The sequence below is a fragment of the Leptosomus discolor genome, chromosome 19 (assembly GCF_034619465.1).
Source record: "Leptosomus discolor isolate bLepDis1 chromosome 19, bLepDis1.hap2, whole genome shotgun sequence".
NCBI classification, from domain to species: Eukaryota; Metazoa; Chordata; class Aves; order Leptosomiformes; family Leptosomidae; genus Leptosomus; species Leptosomus discolor.
In genome coordinates, this window is record NC_141409.1 from 12,366,855 (window position 1) to 12,384,454 (window position 17,600).

Here is a 17,600-nt window from a genome sequence, read left to right on the forward strand (position 1 = left end):
GCTAAACCTGGCTCTGCCACCAACCCCCATGGTTCCTCTCAGTTTAGGACATCTTGGTTTCCCCTCCTATAAAACGGGGGGAAAACCACTAAGATTTACTTACCTTAGAGTGATCAAAGGACATGTGATTCTAAAGCACTTTGAGGAGGAAGAAAAACTGCCTATTTCCAGCTGGCATTGTGTTTTCCACTTAGTGGAGTCTCAGCTACCCGCGAGTTTGGCTCAGGAAGGTCTGTGTATATATCAAGTTGCCGAGCCAAAAAGCCCATTTCAGATTTCACACGTGCAAGTGGAAATAAGGAGGGATGTCCGGGAACCGACAGCGCTTCACTGGTGCAAAAAAGAGAATCAGGCCAAACCATGAAAATTCCTCCTTCCTTTATGTTCAGAGGTGATCATCAACCCCCCCCCCCCTCCGAGACTCAGCATGTTCTGGTTTGTTCATATTCCCATGGGTTTGGGAGCAAGATTTGCAAGCACAGCAGAGTCACTAATTTGACTGTGTCTGGCATTGTTTTGGAGAGACTCACGGTCATTCTACAAGTCCACAAGAAACAAGTGAAAAATGTAACTCTGCACTCAACACACACATACACAGAGTGTCGCTGGAGAAATAATAGTGGCTGTTAGGTGCTGGTCAATGGAAGTAACTGAGAATGCTGGATCTGAGTTTCTCCTGCATGACTGATAACAGTTGCCTTGGGCTGGACGCTGCGTTTCAGCGGCTGAGGGGCAGTGGTGCTGGTAGCGCCATGGGCAGATGAGGAAGAGTTCGCGCAGTCAGTACTGAAAGAGGATGACCTAGTGAGAAAAACGGGAACCCAGCGTTAGCTCCTTGCAGAGGCAGGCAGCCCTCGCAATGGGGGGGTGGTTTCGGGGGACCGACACAACAGCCACGTGCCCTGCTGTGGCAGGGGCTGCCCCGCGGAAGGACCCTCTCTGGAACCACCAGCGGTCTGCCCGGGAGCTGCCAGCCCTGCCCGCGGGACGGAGCCGGCCGGGGAACAGAGCCCAGGCAGGAGGTAACGGGACTGTGGGAGCGCACAGCCCGAGAGAGGGGTGCAGCCTCCGGGCACACCTTTAGCTGCGAAACCGCATCATACTGGGCAACACACTGAAACCAGTATCCCATTTATTTGTGGCTACCAAGAAAAATGAAGACTGTTACCAACGGTCCTTCTCTATCACACTACCAACTCTATCCACCTCGCTTGTCAATCAGCACAGGCTTCCCTCAAAGAGCTACACCCCGCTGCTCTGCAAATACAGCGTCTGTCCTTGCCAGCAGTCAGCGGGAGCAGCCGCTGAGCTGGGCACAACTCAGTTCTCCCACAGCCACTGCGCTGGGTACCCCGAGAGGAGCGGGGCTGTGCTCCCCACATGCAGAGGGAAACAGAGATTCAGCGTTTACATGTGTTTCCCCAGGATCTCAGCTATCACTGCTTTTAAAAAAATTTCGATGTGGAAAAAGAGGCTGCTTCAGGTTTCAGGAATTCAACAGGCAAGTGGTCGTTTGGAAAAGGAGCTGGTTGGGGGCAGCTCCATGTCCTGAGAACCCAGTTCTGCAACAGCTGCGAGCAAGTAATTGTGTTTAAATCACAGGAGCTACTCGCTGCAGTGAAGTTTCTCTGGATGACAGCACCAGGACTGTATAATATTTTCTATAAACTCTCCAGCTTGCTGTGCAGATATCATGACAAAATGGTAGCACTTAGACTGAAAAAGCAACTGTGCTGTGCCCCTGCTTGCGCTTATCGAAACAGAGCTCAATAAGCTACCATTGCTGCACTGAACAGAGAGAGATTTGAAAAGAGAGATGCTGAGAACTTCTCCCAGTAAGGACAAAAGCTAAAACCAGTAAGAGTTGCCAAAGGCTCAGTGTTTCCTCAAAATGAAGTCACTTAAACTGGGATCCTAAATAAAATCTTATAAGCCTAAGCACGTTTCAGAAATAAGCTGAATGTTAGAACAGACAGATACTTTAAGTGCTGAAGAGAAAAATATCAATATGCAATATTGTTTCCTGGCCAGACATTGTGAAATAACATTCCTACTTCACATATTGTAACAGCCAGTTGTTATTTTTTTGAGCAATACTGGAATCCCCAAGAAATGAAACTTTCTTATTAACTCGTGGAAAACTGGAAAGTTAGCACATGCTAAAGGTTCCCCCTGCTCTGTTTTTAACAGCCGGTCACTGTTTGCTCTGACAATGTGTTCAGACAGCTGAGGAACGGAGCAGGAGGACGGAGCTCATTGCACAGGGGAAGGGGAGAAACCAGAGAGAGGAGTTCAGGGAGGAGGATGTCAAAAGCCTTCAGTGAATGCAGGCACAGCACCCCAGCACATCACAACCACGAGGGGTATTTAGTGAAGAACATAGCGATGCCATTTTGACCAACACTTGGTACATCAACCCGGGGCCACCAAAACTAAGAAAAGACACATGAGTGGGCGGCAGCTGCCAGAGATCATGGAGAAGCAGTGATGCTGACGAGAGACGGCAGTGGCAATGATGTTACACACAAAAATCTTTGCTACAGTTGAGGTTTGGCCCCAAAGCCGGGACTACAATTACCTTCTCACCCCTATTAGATAGTGGTCCTTCCATGTCTGCTTTGAGGTGCACTGGTGGAGCAGTGTAGGGAAGTCTACAGTGCACTTGTCCACACTGTACCTGACCTGTGGATGAGAAGAGGCTTCAGCCTCTGTTACTGCAAACAACACACGCCCTCCAACCGGCACGGTCAGGCTTCCACCAGGGAGCAGCTCGGGAAGAGAAGGTGCCCAGCGGATCAGGCAGGGGCACAGCAGGAGCCACGGGGTTTACTACAGCCCGTGTGGGCAAGGGAGGGGAGAAGCCTCGCGAGTGTCACGGAGCCAAAACCTCCATCCAGGCATGACCAAAGCTGCCCACCGCTCGCAAATGATTCACCAGCACTTGGCAACTGTTAGACAAAGCAACTCCGATCTTCTGAGCAGAAAGGAGACCACCTCACCACCGAGCTCAACCCGGCACATTCCCGCCTCTTCTCCATGACAAAGAAAACACAAGGAGGGCAGCGCACCAGTCAGGTAAAACCCGGACAGTGACTTCCCTGGGGATGAGGTATGGAGAGAGAGGCTGCACCAGCCCCCTCTCCCCTCCTCCTCTCTTCTGGGGTTTCCTCGTAAATGGCCCTTCAGAAAATCCCAAAGACAAAGTTCATCGGACTACAAGGAGGAGGAGGAGGAGGAGCAGCATCTGCACCAGCCACGCACGCACAGTACCAGGGCGTTTTTGACAGCGCCCTGTGCCCTGCTGCTCCCGGGGAGCACCCCGCTGCCCTGCCGTCCCCGAGCACCCTGCGGCCAGAGCCCCGCGAGCCGGCACTTACTTTCTATGTATCCGTGCAGCGTCACCATCCGGGCCCGCTCCGGGCTGCTGAAGGGCGAGTAGTGAATGTCATCGGAGAGCGAGGAAGGGATGCGGGACGGGGGTGCTCCCGAGGGTGGCACTGTGTGCTGGGGGGTGTGTTTTTTATGGCGGGCTCTGCAGTTTTGAAACCAAACCTGAAAGAAAAGCAGCAAACCCCGGGTCAATGGAGAATCAGTGGGACTGAAGTGTGGTCTTTCACCAAGACCCTGTGATGGGTGTAAGTATTTAAAAAAAAAAGGCATCAAATAGCAAAATCTGCACGCTGAAATACCTCACCAGCATTCCACCACCTTCCATAGCTTTGTTTTACACTGGCTAGAGCAAGAGTTTTGCCTCAAGACCATATAGACATTAGGGTGCCTGAAGTGGCATCTCTACAATTGATTTGTCTTGGTCAAACCCAACACCGTTCTTTATTAGGGTAATTAAAACTTCCACGCTTGTTGCAGGAGTCACTGAGTGAAACACCCTGACTAGGTGATGCAGAAACTCACCGTAACGATCACACTATTCCCCTCCACACTAAAATAATTCTCACAGCAAGCTGCTCCCTGAGCTCAAAGGGCTGTGAAAGCCCTTGGTAAAGCACCGTGCCGGCCGGGGGAGCGGCCAGGCAGAAACACCCCCCGCACCCGAACTTTGGCTGGGTTCATCCATCCCTGCATAGGCAAAGCTTTGTCCCTGCACGGCTTCCACTGCCAACGATGGGAGTGCCTTTCAAGGTCTTATTTAGATTTTAACCTTCAACTCCAGCTAGCCTGGCCTAAAAGCATGGCTGAGATCAGCTGGGAAACGCGTGAGCATTGGCAAGGCGAGAGACAAGGGGAGACAAAACCGAGTAAAAGCTTAGACTGGAGAAGATGTGACTTTAGGGACGATGAAAACAGTATTATTTTAATCACTTGTGGTTTATTGTATTCGAAAACCACATCAGCAGAACATTAAAGATGAGAAAGGAGGGTGCTGTGGTGAGATACAGCCCTGGTCCGTAGAAGCAGCAGGTATGAGCACTCTGACCATATCTCACTGCTTTAATTAAAGGAATAGTTAGGGGATTATATTCCAAAGTTAAAACATGCATGGAAAGGGGTGGTTTTTTTATGCTAATGTGGTAATTTCTTTCTTATGCTTTAATTTTTGAAATATAGCTGGAAGTAAAAAAAAATCTTCTCCGAGGCTGAGTGAAGATCACCTCTCTGAGGCCGAGCATGCTGGACCACAGAGAAGGAAACAGTCGTAAGCATTTGACAAATTGTTTCCTGTTCAAAGTGCCTTTAAAAAATATCCGCATAAAAAATAGCCCAGTGTGCAGGCTGCTTGATCTTTAGCTAAATGAAGAATCTCCATAACTGAGGCCCGAGCCAGATTTTCACACATGAAATTCAAATGTGTCATTGGCAAAACAATCCGGCATGAAAGCTCCAAATTTATTTTAATCACTCGTGTTTTTATTGTATGCAGAAAGTCTGTCAGCAGAACATTAAAGTGAAGAGTACGAATGTCACCGAGGGGCGAAGCTGGGCAGTCCGTGGAGACGGCGAGCTGGGAGTTGCAGAGGGGGCATTTCTCTCAGTCCCTACAGCTCTGCTCTCCCTCCTCTCCCAAACAGCACAAGCGTGGGGACTTCCCTGCCGCCACGTCCCCCTGGGTCTGCAAAATCCCTTTTTCTTTAAAATTCTCGATCCCAGTGCTTACCAAAGCGAGCCAACATTGCCTGCTCACGGCGGGGAGGGCTGCTGACTGCCGGGGAAGCGCCCGTGCTGCCCGTGCCTGCTGTCAGGGCAGAGCACAGAGCTCTGGGACCGCCTGCTAACGCCAGCTTTCCCACCCGGCGATTTATACAGCCCCGGCAGGGGCTGTACAGCGGCTTTTTTTTTTTTACTTTCATTGCATCATAAGAGGGAAAAACAAATAGAAAACCCACGAGCAAGACAGAGAGAGGACAGTGCTACAGGAGCCGGCGAAGCCGATGCACCGGTGAGGCAGCACGAAGCTGCTGGATGCTGCAAGTCCCAGGGTCGATGTGTGGGAGGGAGTGAGGGGCTACAGGGACCTGAGCCCTACCTAGTACCAGCCTTTTGGTGCACCCCCTCTGCCCCTTTCCTCGGCGCCGCTCCGACGATGGTGCCTGCACCCTGCCCACCCCTGCCCGCCCCTCACCTGAATGACTCTGCGACTGAGCCCCGTCATGTCCGCCAGCTTCTGAAGCGTTTGTGCGTCGGGGTTGTTGTCCTGAGCAAACTGTGCCTGCATGACCTGCAGGGGAGAGGAGAGGAGGGGGTCAGGATGAGGCCGGGGAGCCGCAGCCCCTCCAGCCCCCCCGGCCCAGCCCCGCTACCTGCAGCTGCTCGGCGGTGAAGGAGGTGCGGGCCCTCTTGGCCGGCTTCGGCTGGCTGTCCTGCTCCGAGGGCACAGCCCCCTCCAGCGTGATCCCATTGCCTACGAGAGAGAAGCCCCACGTGCCACAGGTCAGAAAGCCCCCTGCCCGCCGCCCCTGCACGCAACGGCCGCTCGGCCGGGGGACAACGCGCCTGGCATCGCGGCATGGGGCACCCACAGCATCCCTTGCTGCGAGCAGAAAGAGCGGAGCCGGCACCGCTACTCGTGAGCTGCCCCAGGCTGCTGAGCCCCTCGACACACCGGGAAGGAGATGCCACCAGCCCTGAGGAGTTTACCATTGAGTTAAGAAAAATGCAGCAAGTTGGTGGAAGCCACGGAGAATGAGGGAGGGGCAGATGGCAGCAAGAAGGTGGATATCAAGGTGGTGTGTGAAGGAAAGTAAGGATGTCCTGCTAGCCCTGACTCACGGTCACCACTTGGCTGTGTCTTCCAGCAAGCAGCTCAGAAGGGGACCCTGCCTCCACCGGGCTCACCGACATCCATCACTCCTGCCCCATGCTGCTCCCCGTGACCTTGTCCTCCCCTGCGGGCACTGCCTCCATCAGTCATTTCATTTGCCCAGAGTGTTTCAACAGGCTTTGTGCTCCTTGGCCCCAAATCCTTCAAATCCACCCTGACCTCCTCCTCCTGGGTCCCAGAGCAGTGGCAGGAGCAGCCCCATCTCCATGGACTTGGGTTGCCGGTGACCCCCTGCAGCGTGGTGCCCAGGCTCCGGGCAGCGGCCGCACTAAAGGAGGATGTGCTGGGAGGGGATGGTTCACCCACTCCCCAGGTACGGTGTTTGGGCGAGCCCAGTCATGCCCACACAGCTATGGAGGCTGCAGGGAGGGCAGCTGGAGATGGGGTTCCTTGTTCCTCACCGGGGTCGCTGCTGCAGCCCGTGTCACGCCCGGACGCTCTGGGCAGTGTGGGTGAAGCACCGATGAGTGATGGATGAGGGAGGATGCCTGAGCGGGGCTGGCCCTCGCCCCGCTCCCAGGATGCGCCTGCACAACCCGGCACTCGCTCTGCAAGCTGGACCGAGCTGTGATTGTCTTGGCTTGAGTTGAAGGACTTTCTCATATAGTTTGACTTGTTCTTTTAGGATGATGAATGGGACTCTGACTTCAGCAACATCTGTTTATTTTTCTTATATGTAAAACCTCATGTGCAGAAGAAATTGCTGGGTAATTACTGGAGAGGGAGAGCATGGCCCTCCAACTCCACAGCAACTGCAGCTCTCCAAAGCGATCCCATCCCCTTCCCAAAACCAGGGGACGCTTGGCCACAGGTACCCATGCAGGACACCCGCCACATGCCCCAACACTGCCTGACACCGTGGGGCTCAGCCCACACCAGCAGGTCCTGACAAGCTCTGGAAAACCCACTGCCCCAGCCCTTGGCTGGGGTAACAGCTCTGCAGGACTCCCCCCGCCTCCCCGGCACCAGACCCTGCCACCCTCGCACTAGCCTGCTCCTCCAGGCCGTGCGGCTTCTCCCCTTCCATCCCTGCTCCCCACCGCCTCGCTCACACCCCTGCAGCAGCCGACCACATGAACCAACGCGCCGCAAGCCACGTCCCGAGCCGGGACCCTCCCAGCCCAACCGGGCACTCTGGTTTCATCCTCTGACTCAAACACTGTAAACAGGAACACTGATTAATTTCGTGTCAGGTTGTTAATAGTTTCCACGTGCTGCACGGGCCAGGGCATGGCATTTGGTTGCTCATGCCCACCAAGCACCAGTGAGGGGCACAGAGGGCTGGAGCCCCACTCCTGGCCAGGGGCGATGCCCCAGCACAGCCCCAGCCCCGGGAGGGTCCCAAGCAGGGGGGTCCATAGGAATAAAAGCACATGATAAAAGCAAACAGCCTCGCAGCCACCACAGCCATCGCTCCCCGTGGGCACAAGGGAAACGAAATCAGCCTCAGCCCCAGCCCACGGGCAGGACCCGGCCAGGCTTCCCCCCGCCCTGGGCATGGCCCAGCTCCTTCGGCGCCAAGCCCAGAAGGTTCCCTGCTCCCCTGAGCTGTGGTTGCCCCCGTATCAACGTATCTCAGATGCTTTCCAACGCAGGACAGCCCCTCTGCACTGCCTGGCCTCCCTGCGCACTACGTCGGACTAACCCCACCGATTCATCCCTCCAAGCATCTCCCCGGCCGCTGCCGTGCAGAAGGATGGGGCTGAGCTCAAGGGGACGGGAGCTGTGGCTCTGCGTGACCTCGGCGTCACCGACTCGACTGGGAAAGCAGAGGCTGGCCGACTGCTCGCAGCGCGCCGCGGCGGCGACAGCGGCGGCACGGCCCAGCTGGGAGCGGCACATCCCCGGGCGGGCAGGACGGGTGGAAAATGATGGGAAGGTTTTGTCGGATCGCCAGCTTTCCCACCTTCTAGATTTATGACTCACAGCCCCAAAATCCCAGCGGCTTCCTCGCGCACTCTACGCCGGGCCGCGCGGGACCGGCGGGCTTGTCCTCGACACACGGGTCTGCCACGAGCCGCGGGTGCTGCCAGCACGTTGGCCACCCCCATGAGCCCTCTGCCAGCCCAGGGCCTTGCAGTCGAGCTCCCCCCAGGACCACCCATTACCCCCTTTTGTTGACAACAGGACCCACCCTGGCACCCCGTGATGGGTGGCAGCACAGGGGACAGGGGCAGCCCTGCCCGGTCCCGGGGGCAAAGCCACAACCGCGGCGTCGGGGCTGCGTACCGTTTTCTGCCGCTCGCTTGAGGTTCTCGATCATGGTGTCGTAGTGAATCCGGCACAGCACCTTCTCCTCCACCAAGCCGAACTCCTCGCCGGTGGAGAGCTGCCGCTTGCAGGAGAAGCAGGCGAAGCAGGCGAGGTGGTAGGCGTTGCCCCGCGCTCGCCGCACCCAGTCGCTGGCGTAGATCTGCCTGCCGCAGCGGGCGCACTTGGTACCAAACCGGCTGCGGGAGGAGAAGAGGCAGGGTGAGGGCAGGCAGAGAGGGCAGGCAGCACGACGCCGGGGTGCGGGCACTGCTGCCGGCCCCGTCGCTCGCCCCGTCCAGCCCAAACCCCACAACACCCGTGCAAGGAAAGAGCTGCGGCGAAACCACCCCGCTGGTGCCGCTCTGCCGCGGCCGGGCAGCGGTGCGGGCAGGAGCAGGGCGTGACTCGCCGTGGCCTCACGGCGCCAGACGCGGCCAAGGGGCTGAGGTGACGCAGCGCCATGAATCAGCCTCCGAGCCCGTGGGCTTTTTGTTTTGATAACAGCCAGCGTGAGACTCGGATGGAAACTGTGTCAGAGCCGGTTCTCTCCCGTTGCCATAAATCAAAACATGTGTTTTTTCTCCTCGCACGGACGGGCGCATGCATCTGCTTTTTCCTCCTGCGAGGAGGCTCCTCGCTGCAAGAGGAGGATGCTCACGCTTAAGCGAGTTATGCTGCAAAGTAGCTCAGCGCAATGGAGAGGCAAAGAGACGGCCACGATCCCCACGCTGGGGGTTTGCACGTGCTTCTGCAAAACCCCATTTCTGCCAGGATGCCGCCGGCCAAGGGCGGGCGATTCATGGGGAGCAGCAGACGTGGCCCCCACGGCCCTGCACCCCTCGGCCAGCGCCTGCCAGGAGGTGCTGCTGCCTGCAGCGCAGGCAGGGTCAGGCACGGCCTTGGTTTGGTTTCTGCATTTTAGCATCACTGCTGCTTAAAAAAATAAATGCAATGAGCAGCAAGCAGCAGCAAGAGCAGCGGGGGAGATGCGAGCGTCTCCTCTGTCACCGCAGAGCCGATTCTGGCTCCAACACAGCCCCAGTTGCTTCCCAGCACACCCCCAGCGCATCCTCCACCACCGCCTCGGGCTCCCCAGGGGCTCCCACTCGGTTCCCCACCACCGCCGATGCCCACGCTGGCCGGGGAGCGGAGCCACTGCCACCTCTGCCCGAGCAGCTCCAGCATCTCTCAGGGCAGGCGCGAAACACCGAGAAGAGACGATCGCACCAAGCGGCAGGAGACACCCCGCACCACAAGCCCCTCGGGTTCGGTCGGCCAGAGCAGCCCCCGGCCCCAGCCCGGGTCAGCCCACCGCAGCCAACACACTCTGCCCGTGCCCAAGACCACGCCACAGAGCTGCCGCCCACCGCAGGCTCAGCGAGATGCAGAAAGACCATCATGTGCTGGAATTACTAATTGCAAAACTATTTGGGAGGAAAAGAAAGGTTTAAATTTTTCAGCCTGACCATAGCTGACCAGAAAAAAAAAAAAAAAAAAAAAAAAAAAAAAAAAGCTGCTTTAGAGAGGACATTTCTGTGCTGAAATTATACAGAGACTTAGCTAAGAGACTTCACTAATTTACTTCAGATGGGAACATTGTAAACTGACTTTGTGCCAGCTAGTTTATACAAACGCACAAACAAAAGAACTGTATTAATTTTTTATTTTGAAGTAAAGATCATTCCTGTAAATCGAATTCTTTGAACGATGTGCTATGTAAACAGTTGTACTTGCTGAACGGTATCAGACGAGGGGCAGGCTCACCGAGCTAATAGCACGTGGTAATCGCTGCTCCCTGCTCGAATCACAGCCTGCTGTGGGGAGGGGGGAACACAGCACGGGGACAGGCACATCCTGATGCCTCCGGGACCGAGGGGAAACTGAGGCAGAGGGCACCGCGCAGGAAAGGTCACACACCCCCATCACACACCAGCTGGGAGCTGGAGGAGACACCCAGGTGGCCGCAGACCCCCAGCACGGTGTGCCCCCAGGACCCCCAGGTTGGTGGCACTTCCCAGGGAGCAGGGCAGGGGCTGCCGAGGGCGTGGGGGCTCCCGGGGCGGCAGTGCCAGCGCAGGCAAGGGCTGATGCCACTGTCCCCTGCAGAGCCATGGCACAAGCAGCACCCGACGAGAAGCCAAGGCCCGGCAGCGGGCACAGGAGCCGCACAGGCTGCGGCGCTGGCAACCGCTGATGCTGCGCCGGCAGCTCTTGGCCAGCGTCTGCCCCCGGCACCAACCGCAGCGATCAGGTCCTGCAGGAACCAGGCTGAGCTGGGGCTGGGCACGGGCACCCGCTGTCACCCAACACGGACTGTCACCGCAGGGACCAGCAACGCGGGAACAGAGAGAGAAATTCCTGCGAGGGGGCTGCCCTGACCTGCTGCCACGGGGAACAACGGCTCGAAAATAAAATAGACTTTAATTCACCGAGCTCGCAGGGCAGGGAGAGCCCGAAGAGCCCGATTCGCTGGGGGCTGCAGGGCACCAGGCGAGGGGCACCCTGTAGCTCCTGCCACCCACCTGGCGGGGATGGGGATGGGGACAGGGCCACACGGCAGCAGGAAAGGCAGAGCCGGAGGCTTTCCCTGAGCCCAGCACTGCAGCACAAGCCAGGGCATCACCAACATCTGCCGGAGCCGTCGGCTCATGCCCCGCGCCTGTGGTTTGTGGTGAGGTGAGTGGGTGCTGCTGGCTCTCCGTGACCGTTAGTGCTGGGAGAGGGAAACTGCCAACAGCATTACCAGGAAAGACTCATCCCAGAAAGACTCATCCCGCCTCCCCCAGGGGCGGCCGCAACATCTGGGGCGCGGGAAGAGCAGAGGCGGGAGGACGCCCTGGTGCGTCCTGGCTCTCACACGCCGCTTGTACCCGGGTGCTGCAGCTCCCTGAGCCCTGCTGTCCACCCCCACCTGTGGGGACAGGGCAAGCGACACCCAGCACCCAGGGCCACCCACAGCCCCTCCTGGGTCCTCCCTGTAGGAAGCCCCTAAGACAAGCCCTTGGAGTGAGCTGCGGCTTCCAGACATCACCCCAAATCGCCCAGCAGACCAGCAGCGGGTCGCCGCAGCGAGTCCACCCTCACACAACTCCGAGCTACAGCGGTGCTCAAGCAGGAGCAACATCCCAGTGGGGCAAGACAACGAGGGGCGAGGCAGGCCATGCAGGCCACAGCCGATCTGCAGGAGCTGGCCCACCTCCTTTGCTGTCCCGGCCTCCAGGGACACCCACTGGGGCCGATGATCCCACGCTTATATGCCCAAAGGCTGCTCAGTGAGGCAAGGAGCCACGGGGGTCGCAGCGGGGTGCTGCAGGAATCACACCGGGCCTCCCTGCAACCAGAGCCGTGGGAGCTTGGCCGTGAGCAGCCCTCGCATCACCCGGGAACACAATGTTCTGCTCAATGAGCTCCAATTTTAATTTGGTTCTCCTCGAAGCGCTGGAGCCCTGGATGCCAAATGCAATTATTTGACAAGACACAGGAAACAGCAACGTTTGCTTAAAAAGGCACACGAGGCCGTGGAGCCGCGGCAGCGCCAGGACTTACACAGCCCCTCACGTGAACGGCGAAGGGAAGGTCGGGCAGACCAGGCCTAAAGGCTCTCACCATCGGGCTGTGGGGCAGTGCCCGGGGAGGGCCCCACGCCTGACGGCTCCCCCAGCCCCGGCTGTGGGGGAATTAGCGCTGGTGCGATAAAAGCCACCGTGTGCCGCACGCAGAGCACATCTCGCCGCCCCTTCCCACCTGCTCTGGCTCCAGAGACCCGCGGACATGTGAGACATGTGAGGATGGGTTTTACTGCTTTGCTTCTTCTTAAAAAAAACAAAACCAAAACCAAAACCACATACTTCATTTCCAGTAAATAATAAATAAATAAAATAAAATAAATAAAAAACAAAACCGAAAAACATCTCAAGACTCAGATTTGTCCTTTGCCGAGCGCCGGGTCCGGCTGTCCCAGGCTCACCAGGCTGGGGGACAGGAGGCTCCCGGGGGTCGGGAGGGCGCAGAAGCAGGGGACCAGGGCCAGGCGAGCGGTCCCCGAGCTGGACGTGCCAGGGGGAAGCCGAGGGGGTTTTGCCCCGACCCGCCCCGGCCCTGGCGAGCGGCTCCCGGCCGCAGACCGGCACCGACGGCGGCTCATCCCGGCGGGCTCCGCCGCGGCTGCCCCTCGGGGACGGCGGGAGCGCCCCCCGCCCGCTGCCCCCCATCGGGGCCGGCCCGGGGTTCGGCCGAGGGTCGCAGCGAGCCCCGGGGACCCGGTGGCTGGGGCGGACCGAGGGGAGCAGGGCGGCCCCGCGCCCGCCCTGTTCCGAGCGCTGCCGCCGCACCGCGTTTCACCACATAAACCACAACTAACGGCCGAAAAAACCCTTTGCTTTTTGTGCAAAAGGCGAGTGCTAAGCACGGGCTGGGAGCCCCCCGAACCAGCCGGCCCGGAACTGGGAGCGTCCTGCGGCGCTTTCAGCGATTTTCGTTTTAGTTTTCCTTTGGCAGCCCCGGAGCCCGGCGGGCAGAGACCCCGCGCAGAGCCCGCTGCCTCCGCCGGGAGCCGGGGTGCTGCTGGGGGGTTTCCAGATAAACGGGCTTATTTGAGAAAGATGTTATCCGCCGTGTTTGCTCGAAGGCAATTTAGAGATCCAGGGGCTACTTTAAAAACCGCGTTTGAAAAGGACCACTCTTGGAAAACAAAAATAAAATAAAACAAATTAAAATAAAATAAAATAAAATAACAAAAACCCCAAACAAACCGAAAATCATTAATGGTTATTAATTAATGAAAACGCTGAAAGTGCCCCGAAGCAGCACAACGGCATCGCGGACTTCCCTAAACCTTTCTGTCGAGATTGAAGGAGATTTCGGTGAAATCACCAAAAAAATAGCAATCCAAAAAAAAAAAAAAAAAAAAATCGTAATCATCCTAACGCCAACCGGGCAGGACGCGCAGCACCGCGGCCCCTCGGGGACTGATCCGGCTCTCAGCAGCCCCCGCACCCGCCTCCGGGAGCCCGGGGAGCCGCGCACCCCGCGGCGGCACGGAGCCCGGCGGGGCCGGGGGCTGAGCCGCGAATGACCGAGTATTTGGAGACCCTCTCGGTGAAAACCACTGGTGAAATCTCAAAGCTATTTCCCTCCGAGCCCGCCCTGCCCACGGCAGCGTGGTCCGCGGAGGCAGCCCCGACCCGCTCCGCCGCGGCGGCAGGACGCTGCCGAGCCCCCCGCCGGGGTCATTCTCATTTCCTGGCCCTGATTCCCCTTCCTCCCGGGGCAAACCCTATTCCTTCATCCCGGTGGGATGGGGAAAGTCAGAGCGGGGGGCTCTGATGTCGAGTTAAACCCCAGCGAGGAGCTCAGGATCCTCCATCCCCTCATGCCACTCTTTTTGGGGAAAATTCGTCGTTTAAGGTTTATCGCAAAAAGACTGCCGAAACTAGAAACAGCCTCCCTGCAGGACACGCGCCCCCGGGGGATGCAGGTCCGGACGGAACCCAAGGGCACCCGGCGAGTCCCAGCCCGGCCGCAGGGGTTTACGCCGCCGGTAATTTGTTTCGGTTCTTTAACACCCTCCCGCCACGGACGCTCCGGTATTCGTGACGCTACATCGCAGACAGAGGTTTCCAAGAGCCGTTCGGCACCGCAGACCGCTCGGTACGCGTTTACCCTCCCGGCAGAAGCCGGGGCGATGCCGTTCAACCGGCATTTCCCCAAAAGAGGGGACAATTCCCCACCGCGCAACTCCCGCGCAGCCGAGAGGCTCCCGCCGCGGTGCCGGAGCTCGGGGCGGCCCGCACAGCCCCGGCTGGGGGACAAGGGAACCCCGGCATGAGGGGTGTGGGGGGGTGGGGGGTCAGGAACCCCTCCGGGAGGTGGTGCAGCTGCACCCCAAATCTCCTTCCTCCCCGTGCCCCGAGGGGACGCTTCTCCTCCGGGGGAGCCCGGCGGCTTTTTCAACCCTTCTCCCCGCCAGCGCCGGAGCGGACCCGGCCCCTCGGCGGCCGGCGAGGACGCTGAGCCCCCCCCTCCCGGAGCCGGAGCTGCCCCCCCCATCCCCTCTCCCCTACCTGAAGTAGTCCATCTTGCAGAAGATCTCCTTGTTCTTGATGTAGCAGCTGTGCTGCTGCCGCAGCGAGGTGCGGCACACGGAGCACTCCAGGCAGCGGACGTGCCAGATGAGGTTATTCACCTGCGGCAGAGAAGGGGGCTGAGACCCGGGGCCACCCGCCGCCCCCCGCCACCGCCAGCCGCCCCCCGCCGCTCACCTTGAGCAGGTACCGGTCGAGGATCTCCAGCCCGCAGCTGGAGCAGACGTTCTTGCCGGCCGACGGCGTGGAGGAAGAGGAGGATGGCGGGGAGCAGACGGACGGGGTGGAAGGCGTGCTGGGCGCTGAGCGGGCGTCCTCCTTCTCCAGGGCGCCGGGCAGCGGCTCCCCGTCGGGCTGCGACTGCGGGCAGAGCCGCCGCGGGGCCGTTAGACGGAGTCTCGCCGTCCCCCGCAGCCCCGACCCGAAGCGTCCCGACGGGTCCCCGCAGACCCCGGCCCGGCGGATCCCAGCCGGTTCCCGCAGCCCCCGGCATCCCCGGCCCGGCCGGTTCCCGCAGCCCCTCGGCCCGACGGATCCCGGCCGGTCCCCGCAGCCCCTCGGCCCGACGGATCCCGGCCGGTCCCCGCAGCCCCCGGCCCCGCTTACCATGGCGCGGGTGTGCGGGTCGAGGCAGCGTGCGCTCCCCTTGGGCAGCGGCTCCGGCGGCATCACCTTGCGGGAGAGAGCGGGAGAGGGAGGCTGCGGCTCCATGCGCCGGGCGAGCGCGGGGCACCCTATATAAACCGCCTCAAAACAATAAATAAGAACTTTCTAGTGGCCATTTAAATCCTTTGCAACAAAAGCTGCGTCTCTTTAATGAAGCAATTTGAATGTGGATTGAATTCTCTCCCTGCCTGCACTTAACCCGGGCCTCTTGAAGTAATCGCTCGGTTCCCATGCGAGCCAAAGCGCTGAAAAAACCCCACAAACTACCTGCAATTAGAAATTGCCGTAAATGCCCGAGATAAGAGGTACCCAGAGTGTCAATTCCGGCTGTCAATCAGGGAATCCATCAGGCCACCCAAAGAATTGCAAATTTGATTTTTTTAATGGTAGTAATTAAAAATCGAAATTCTTCCCCCTCTCCCTCCGCCGGAGCACAAAACGCCCCAGAAAACGCCGGGATGGAAAATCCTCCCCTCGAGCGCGGGAGGCAGCGAGCGGCCCCAGCCCGGCCCCTGCTCCAGCTCCGGTACCGGCCCGGCCTGCGCCCACCCCGGGGTACCCGGCCCCGCTCCCGGCCCCGACGGCGGCGGCAGCAGCAGCGGCAGCAACGCTCACCTTGCCCGCCTCGGCGCCGGCCGGGGCGCAGCGGCCCGGGCCCCGGGGCTGCCCGCCCTCATGGCTCCGGTGCATGGGGCGGGCGCGCCCCGCTCCGCCCGCCGCCGCGCTCCGTGCCCGCGGGCGGCGCGTCCCGCGGCCGCGGCAGGAAGGGCGGGGAGCCGCGCCGGCCCCGCTCCCCCGCCGGGGGCGGCCGCGGGCCGGGCAGGAAGCGGCGCCCCCCCGCCGCGCCCCGGGGGCCGCCCGCCCCGCCGGGCCCCGCTACCTGCGGCGGCGGCGGCACCGGCACTGGCAGCGGCACCGCCCGCGGGCGCGGCGGAGGAGCGGGGGGCACGGGGGTGGGGATGGCCCGGTCCGGCCCGGTCCTCCCCCCCCCCGCTCTGCCGCCGCACGGGCGCTGCCCGCCCCGACGGGGCGCACGGGCCGGGCCGGCCCCGGGGCAGCACCGCCCCGCACCGCCGGGACCGGCCTCGGCCGCGGACCCCCCTCGGCTGCCCGCGGGGCGGGATCGGGTGCGGCAGCGGGGATCGCACCCACCGCCGCGGCGTCTGGCCGCCCGCCTCTGCCCGGGCTTCATTAGTAACCTGATAATTCCCCGGCAAAGCCCCGGCAGCGGTTCCACCACGGGGTAATTGCAGGACGGTAACGTGAGCTGATGGCGGCCGGGGATGGATCCTTGCCGTTATTGATTTTGACAGCTAAATTGTTAACCGAGAGGGAAATCAGATGAAAGCCATTTTAGAATAAATACAAGACATTAGGTTCAAACATTGAGGCTGCAAGAAAGCCCGAGAAACCCCCAGGAAACTCAGCCCAAGGCCCATCCGTCCTTGGCTCCGCCGAGGCAGAGCAGTTGGGGGACACGGACAAGTGCGGAGGAGCGGTGCTGAGAAAGGACAATTTAAACAGCTCGTCCACGCTGGCAGGGTCTGAATTAGCTCCGACTGCTCCAGCAGAAACATGTAGGAGTTTTCACGGACGCAGCCATGAAAGCTGTCTGCCCCCCTACGCAGCGCTGGTCGGAGCAGGGCGACACGGGTTTTGTTTGCATCAGAGCGATGCAGGGCTGTGACCGCCTCGGCACATCACAACGCAGTAACGCTGACGGCTCTCTCTGCTCTCCTAATTACAGATCAGGCGCTCTGGGCCCCGCAAAGTCAGAACAGGGTGACTTCAGCCCAGCCTCTGCCTTTCCCTAGCCTGGGGATCAAGTCTTGGCCCTGTGGGCAGTCGATCTCCTGCCCTCGCTGTCTGCTGAGAGCAGGCAGGTCTCCAAAGGGGAGTGACAGAGCTGCTGCCTGCACCAGGAACACTGCCAGCGCAGCACCTGGGGGATGCCAAGCGGTGGAGTCAGTGGGTATCAGCACCAACTTCATCCCCTTTCTTACCCTCCCCGTGCTCCCTCCACCAGTGCTGGAGCTCGCAAGAAGCAGCAACAAGGAGCCTACGTGTCACTGAGCAACCCAGCCAGAACCCCGAGATCTGGAGTTGGGCATATGTTCCCGCAGGTGAAGGCATGATTTCACACCTGTCCTGGGTGACAGGGTCTCACCACAGGCAGGAAGATTGCTGAGGAAAACCCCCATCATGGACACAGTGAACACCATCCTTGGTGCCCCACCTCGCCCCCAGGGGTTTGCTGGACACACAGGGGAGGCAAAGACACCCCTAAGGGGAGAGGACCCTACACCAGAGGTTAAGAATCG

General features: G+C 59.7%; 1 protein-coding gene across 2 annotated transcripts; it reads right to left on the reverse strand.

The window, feature by feature from the left end:
• Window positions 1-718: 718 nt before the first annotated feature.
• LHX6 (LIM homeobox 6) lies at window positions 719-15,969 on the reverse strand. 2 transcript variants are annotated; one of them, XM_086475667.1, is made up of 10 exons: window positions 15,895-15,969; window positions 15,220-15,360; window positions 14,791-14,973; window positions 14,593-14,714; window positions 8,507-8,727; window positions 5,757-5,857; window positions 5,579-5,674; window positions 3,378-3,552; window positions 2,587-2,682; window positions 719-801 (listed from the first exon to the last, which is right to left on the reverse strand). In XM_086475667.1, exons 1-10 carry the CDS (start codon window positions 15,967-15,969, stop codon window positions 719-721), a joined length of 1,293 nt encoding a protein of 430 aa, XP_086331793.1. The 2 variants fall into 2 exon arrangements, with proteins under 2 accessions (XP_086331793.1, XP_086331794.1); XM_086475668.1 differs by having other exon boundaries at window positions 781-801; window positions 2,579-2,682.
• Between the last annotated feature and the right edge of the window lie 1,631 nt (window positions 15,970-17,600).